A 7,500-nucleotide genomic window follows, 5' to 3' on the forward strand; every position below is an offset into this window, starting at 1 on the left:
TGACACGGGGTGGGATATGGATACTGTCTCTGGGTCTGCACATTAAGCTGGGGCTCACACATAGACTCACTTGTGAGAAAAGCTCAACGCTCCCTAAATCTGATAAAGGTTCTGAGCAGAGAGTCGTGGGCAGTCGGAAAACCATTGATCCATCTTGTCAGTGCCCTTGTTCGGTCGCGCCTCAGCTACGGCCAAGAGGCTTTCTTTGCAGCTCCTGACAGTCAGTGGGTAAAGCTTGAAAGAGTAGAAAGAGCCGCTCTCAAAGTGGCGCTGGGGGTCCCCAGATCGGCAGTCTCCACTCTACTTTACCAGGAAGTGGGATGGCTGCCACTGAAAGAGGAATGCCATCTCAGATGTGCACAACTGGCTGTCAGAATACACTGTGTCCCAAACACGGCAGTGGAAGTATTTACCCCAGACATGGGAGATACCGACCACATGCAATACAAAGCTCTTGAATCCAAGACTCATACATACCAAACAGTGCTCCCAATATACAACCATGTGAAGGGCATATGGGAACAGAGTGCCCTGTCCAAGGAAAAGGTTACAGGTGGTACTCTTCCTTACCCTCCATGGCTGCTTGAAGCCCCAAATCTGATCATGGACTATGGAGACGGCCTCAAAAAGGCAGAAGACCCATTGCTGCTAGCCACAGTTGCAAAAGAAAAGATCGATCAGATGGTTCGATCCTGCAGTCAGGGGAGGCTGGGTGTGCCTTGTCGATTCCTGGACTTGATATAACACGAAAATACAAGCTAAACAAGGGGATCAGCATCTTCTCTGCAGAGTTATTTGCTATCTACATGGCCTGCACACTGATAAACGATCTGCCAACCCCACCTCTGGGGGTGGTCATCCTTACGGACTCAAAATCCTCGTTGCAAGCACTTGCATATGGCACCAAGAACAGAGGAGAGATGCAAACTGAAATTCATTTCTTAGCCCACCAAATTATGACAAAAGGAACAGACTTTTCCCTCATGTGGCTGCCATCCCACACAGGAATCCGGGGAAATGAAATGGCGGACAGAGCAGCAAAAGCAGCGGCTATGTCAACCATGCCAGTGACAGACATTCGGCTCTCCTGCCAGGAAGCCAAACTGCTGCTAGCCAAGCTAAAAAGAGAGGAAAGAGAGCAGACACTGTCACAAACATGTGAAGAGAGAGGATGGATACACCTCCCCTACAATAGGAAAGGGCACCACCTCCCACTCCCCCCGAGACCCATGAGCCTGTTGCGTCGCTTGTGCACGGTCAGCAGCCGCATCTACTGGGACAAGGTAGTCTGTCAGTGTGGCAAGACTGGACACCTCACACACGTGTTTGAAGGTTGTGACACTCTCAAGGAAGAGATGTCTAGTCTCATCCGCTACAGAAGGGAGAATGCTCTCAGTCTGGGAGACTTTCTCCGCCCACACCCATCACTCGGAGAGAAACCGATGATGGTCTTGGTCACCAATCTGTTCACCTCAACTGTTGCAAGCTGGTTCTAGTGTGCTTGCAGCAGACCCAGCACAGCACAGATCCACTTCTGGAATCTTAAGCTAAATGTGTCCCAAGACACACATTTTGTAGTCCTGGCATCCTGAAAGGCAGAGGCCCCAACCTACAGGTTTGCTTCCATACCAAAAACGCCTCCAGACACGGGAACTTGGGAGCAGAGGCAACAGCTCCGCTTGATCCTCAGAAACCAAATGTGCCTCCAGACACACAGATCCCTTAGACGGCCGAGGCTGTGGCCTCTAAGGTTCTCTTGTACCAAACCGCCTCCTGACTCTGCATCAGATTGCTTGCGCTGGCATCTGCTTACATAGACCCACATTAAGTCACCATCGTTTGGTAGACACAGACGACATTTGGTAGCACTGACTGCCAGCTTTACGGTAATGCGTACCCCTAGCGCGGCTCTGCCTGGGTGGGAATGTTCTGAGTAAAACACTATGTGTTACTCCATACCCCCCGCCCTCCATGGAACTTCTTGACCCCAACCAATTGGGGGGGGGGGGGGGGGGGGGTTTGCCCAGTCGGTAGAGGCGCTGGCTTTAAAACCGGTTGTTACTATCAGCGTGGGTTCAACCCCCAAGTTCGGCGCGGGATGTGTGTCCCAGAGTCAACTTTGTGCAGACTCTCCTCGGTGTCCGAACACCCCCGTGTGCACGCACGCGCACGATAAAGATCCCAGGGTCACAGCGAAAGCCTCAGGCCTTGGAAACACGAATACATGCATGCAAAAATATGAAGCTCGGGTGTCCGTTCGGCCAACAGCCAATAAAGTAACCATTTCAGCACTGACCCAAGACGACCCAACCCGGTCCCTAGCCCATTTCAGGTCTCCTCTAGCAGCCGGCAGCCAGCTGTCTACATCCCCCCCCCCCCCCCCCTGCATTTTTATTTTTTATTTTCATACAAAGCCGGGTTTTCCCGTGTAACATGCCCCTAATGGCTTTGCCGTGAGGGCGTAAAACTTACATTTTCTCTGCACATTAAGTTGACCAGTGTCCGTCCCGGCCAGTCAAGCCACTAACTAATAAAATTGGAGGTCACGAGACTTTTTCTGACTTTCCTTGCTAATTTTTGATTTGTCAGCAAACAACAGTACTGTATTGGCATAATAGTGTGCTTTCATAGTTGGTTTTTGTTTCTCATTATATCTCTTAATAAATAAGCCTATTTATCATTTTATATCCATATTCTTGTTGTATACTCGAAGATTAACTGAAGTTGTAAGGACACGGAAACACGCCAATGATCCTAAAATCATTTAAACAACTAGTAGGGAGAAACAAAATTGAAACAGCAGAAAAAGTCTGGTTTGCGTGACAAATACAAAACTGACATTTTCTGAATGAAAGGTCGATATTTTGTAGATAAAAATCCACGGATACTGTATTACATTGACACTTTTTAGATTCTTCAAATCAATTAACTACAGTGCTATGGTAAGGAACAGAAATAGATAATGTTGCATGTTAGTTGTGATGTAGAACGTACTATTTGTTGTCGCTTGACTTTGACATTTTATATATTCTTCATATTACAGATAAGTGGAGAAACCCTATTATTGTCTAATCGGTATTTTGATGTAGAACTGAGTATTTGTTGATGTTCTGTTTTACTTCAAAGTGAACCATTACCTCATTTCCAAAATAAGATAAAGTGAAAATGTCTGTGCGTGCGTGCGTCAGTGCATGTGTGCGTGCATGCGTGCGTGCGTGTGTGTGTGTGTGTGTGTGTGCGTGTGTGTGTGTGTGTGTGTGTGTGTGTGCTCGTGTGTGTGTGTGTGTGTGTGTGTGTGTGTGTGTGTGTGTCAGTATGTGATCTTGGCTCTCTCTCTCCTCCCTCGCTTTCTCTCTTTCCCCCTCTTTCTCTCACTCTCTTTCTACCTCTCTCTCTCTCTCCCTATACGTACCCAAATCGATTATTCTTTGGCGTAATTCTTTCAAACGCAGATAAGCAATTCCACAAAAGCACATGTGTTTACAACGGCAGTTGGCAGGTTGTTTTACGGGGATTGGGCGTGTGTGAAGATCGTCGAATGAAATGAGCAGTGTTCACTTGACCACGACGAGTATTTTTGTTTTATGCGCTAGTGCTCTTCAACGTAGGCTGAATGTTAAGGTATATTTTTCACTTTTATTGGGACATTTTATCGATTAGAGAAAATTTAAATGACTCAAAGTTAAACGACAAAATTCATTTATACCTTTTGCGTATTGAGGGTGTTTTTCAAGAGAAGCTACTCAGAGACACGCTAACCGTTCTGTTATTCACAAGATGCACAGTAGTGACCTGGCAAATTTGAGAAAGGCTTTTGGGTGGGGTCTATTTTTTGTAACTGAAAGGAAGCATAGAGGGGCCCAGTCAACCTTGCCTAACTCGCTCTCCCCTACACCCCATCTCACAGAGATGGCGGGAGAGGGGTGGGTAGGCTCTGTGTGCGCCCCTCTAGTCATGAGATTCGAGAGAGGGGATCTGTCAACCCAACCCTTCCCATCGCACCCGTCTCATGGAGACGGAGGGACACAAAGGATTGGTAGACTGACCTCCCCTATTCTTGCCCCCCCCCCCCCCCTCTCCCTTTTCCTTTCCTCAAGTGGAGAGGGAAGGGGATAGGGGTGGGAGAAGGGTACAGGGGGAAGGGGTAGGATAAGGGGAGGGGATATAGTCAGATTTAGGGATTAGGATAGAGGGAGGGATATTACACGGGGTTAGATGAGGGGGGGGGTGTACGATAGCCCTATGGAAATGAGGGGAAGGTATTGTCTATTGGGGCAAGGTAGAGGGAGATAGGAGGAGGTGCATAGTGTTACACATAGGGGGAGCTTTCGCATTTCAATCTTTAAAAACTCGTGTAAATATCCTATGACACAGCAAGCCATGTCGTATTCTCTATTTATTACAGTCTTGCGTGGGCGGATTCGTGATCTTGTTTGTTGCTTACCCAGCTCGAAAGGTGAGGAGATGAATCCGCATACACGCTGCACCTCTCTGCTGCCCCAGCCCAGAGGGTAGACTGCCACGCCACCGCCCATCAACAAGCCTGTCCATGAACACACAATTAGTTGTTTTCTAAATTGTGTTCTGATTCAGTCAAAAAAAAACATACATCCATCCATACATCACTCAAGGTCGCGTAGTAAGATATTCAACAAATAAGCCCACATAATGTATATTTCTAGACACACATACATTCACGCGCATAATAACATATAAACACAAAAAGACACATTCGCGCGCGCGCACAAACTGTACTCATCCCCCACAATTCCCCACCCTCTCTCGACCAACTCATCCCTCCCCACGCCCCACTTACACACACACCAACATACTTTTAAACATACCCGCTATTAACTGCAAAACAGCAGCAACTTTCGCAGTTCCCCGCGTAAGCACATAACGCACACACAATGCCGTCAGTCCAGCAGTCGCCACCAGGAGAGCCATCGCGGCTCCAGTCCCACAAGCCACAGTACTAATCTGCCACCAAATGCTGGGGATGTCGTAAAAGCGGGTATATCTCCCGCACTCCTGCACCAATTCCACCCGTCCTTCGTCGTCCAGACGCGGGTAGTTGCAGCGCCGGAAGGTACCCAGGAAAACAGGGGTGGATTCCTCGTAGAAACCCCGGAGCCAGTAGGGAAGGAAGAAGCCGCAAGAAGACGCCATGGCTGCCAGCATTGACAGAGTCAACCAGATCACTCCAGGCCAGCCCATCTCAGCCATCCTGAAACAAACAAACATAACGATTTGTTGAGAAGATATTGTCAGCCTTTGGAAGTTTCTTCTTTTATTAAAAACATCTTGTGTGTAAAACAATGCGGAATTAGTCAAATAACCATTATATAATGCTGAATGTCCAGGAAACAAAGGGAAGTTAACGGTCCAAGTATGGACTATAACAAGTGAGAGTTGTGCAGAACCAATCTCCTTGCATGTGAGAGTATAAAACGCATTGACATCAACGACTTTCATTCTCAGTTTCTTAAACCTTGCTACTAGCGCTCTGCATCACCTGGTTAGGATTTTCCTTTATTAATCCATCTCAGATCCGTTAATGCAGTGGTCGCGCTAGCCAATTTTCAAACCGGTATTCCTTCTCAAACATGAATCCTGACTCCCAGAAGTGCCCGTGGATCGGTTAAACCAACCGGTCAAACCGAGTCTAAAACACAGTTATTACAGTATATATTATAATAGTCAGAAAAAAAACGTCGAACGAAATATCGACCGGTATGTATCACCTATTGGCAATTTCGTTTAAGGTATCTTGAAATTGTTTCGTTCAAAAGACATTTTCGATAAACGCAATCCACTGTCGGATCATTATTAAATTCGAATCTTAGTGGGATAATTTACAGAAGCCAGATAGAAGCCCCCCCCCCCCCCCCCCAAATGTAGAGAGCTGCGTACCAGAAAAAATAAACAAGTGCAACACTACGTCAAATAGAGCAATGACCTCATACGTCCTTTAACGCAGTGATGTGTGAGTGTGTGCGTGCGTGTGCGCGCGCGCGTGTGTGTGTGTGTGTGTGTGTGTGTGTGTGTGTGTGTGTGTGTGTGTGTCTCCGTGTGTGCGTGTGTATGTGTGTGTTCATGTGTGTGTGTGTGTGTGTGTGTGTGTGTGTGTGTCTCCGTGTGTGCGTGTGTATGTGTGTGTTCATGTGTGTGGGTGTGTGTGTGAGAGTGTGTGTGTGTTTATCTGTGCGTTTTTGTATCTTGTGAGTACATTTGTATAGTTATCTTGTCCTTGAACACAAATCAAGCTAGTCCGGGGAGAGAAGTACTGCCTGTTTTTAGCTACAATTTACCACTCCTCGATTGGCTTAACTTGGTTAAGGTTCACCGGTGACAGCAGAGTTTGCTAGTTCTGTTGAAGTGTGTCAAATTAGAACTTGTCCAAAAACAGTAGAATTGAGGGTCGACAATTGTCAACAATGTAACTTGCGCAGAAACGAGAAAGTTGAAAGCAGTAGGCCTACTCACAGACACTGCAAACACTACTCTGCAGAGAAAGCGACCAAGCAGTATGTATTGTTCGTATTTGCCCGGTATGTAAACGGTTGTCAATATCCCATGCAAATCTGCGGACGGTTCTGTAGCGCTTTACATAATGTTGACAAAAAGGCTGGTTCTTTATCTTGGGCCCCTTGGCCTTGACCCCTGTTTGCGTGTGCACGTGCACCAAGACGTAAAAAGAGGAGAGAGGAAGACTGAGGAGGATCATAAATGAACTATGAGCACAATTAAAAATGTCAACGCCCTGACAAAGACAGAGCGACAACTGCAAAATGTTTAAACGTCATTCTCTCTCTCTCTCTCTCTCTCTCTCTCTCTCTCTCTCTCTCTCTCTCTCTCTCTCTCTCTCTCTCTCTCTCTCTCTCTCTCTCTCTCTCTCTCTCTCTCTCTCTCTCTCTCTCTCTCTCACACACACACACACACACACACACACATAATGTACCTCAGTGCAAGTAGGAATAAAAACTGAGGATGCAAACACTACTACAGAATAATTCTGATAAAATCTCAGGGGTTTTGCACACATTCGTTTGTTCGTTTAAATTCATCCCTCTCACATATGACAGGAGACTATTTCCGCATAACTCTGACTTACTTTTGTTGTCTATATATATTTAGAGTCGCTTTCCTTAAAATTGTTATTAAATCTAATAACATCTGCAGATTTCATCACTCTCTCGCGTCTTTTCTGAAGAAAAAAACCACCTACTTGGTACTTTAATCAAAGGACTTCTACAGTAGATGACATGTTGTTTAGCGTATTACATGTTATTGTCCATAGGGACCGTTCGGTGAGGACAAAACGAATCAGGAGTTGGCTTATCACATGTTGTTTCACGCGTTGTCTGATGACGTCACGCGTCGTACCCTGCAACCATCGTCTCCATTTTAAAGTCTCCACTGATAACGTTAAGGCCTCTTTACCCGCTCCGACACCAAGGGAAAGGTCTGACTTTAAACACGACAATACACACACAATTT

The 7,500-nt window shown here is 46.5% G+C and overlaps 1 protein-coding gene across 1 annotated transcript in view; it reads right to left on the reverse strand.

Annotated features, from left to right (window-relative positions):
- The window catches only part of LOC138983707 (LHFPL tetraspan subfamily member 6 protein-like), a 35,534-nt gene that overhangs the window by 5,244 nt on the left and 22,790 nt on the right, over positions 1 to 7,500 (reverse strand). The window contains exons 3-4 of the mRNA XM_070357016.1: positions 4,845 to 5,227; positions 4,445 to 4,543 (exon numbers count right to left, since the gene is read on the reverse strand). Coding sequence (XP_070213117.1) covers positions 4,445 to 4,543; positions 4,845 to 5,226 — 481 coding nt within the window. The 5' untranslated portion in view covers position 5,227. The remainder of the gene's footprint in view (positions 1 to 4,444; positions 4,544 to 4,844; positions 5,228 to 7,500) is intronic.

This window comes from Littorina saxatilis, linkage group LG13, assembly GCF_037325665.1.
Source record: "Littorina saxatilis isolate snail1 linkage group LG13, US_GU_Lsax_2.0, whole genome shotgun sequence".
Classification (NCBI taxonomy): domain Eukaryota; kingdom Metazoa; phylum Mollusca; class Gastropoda; order Littorinimorpha; family Littorinidae; genus Littorina; species Littorina saxatilis.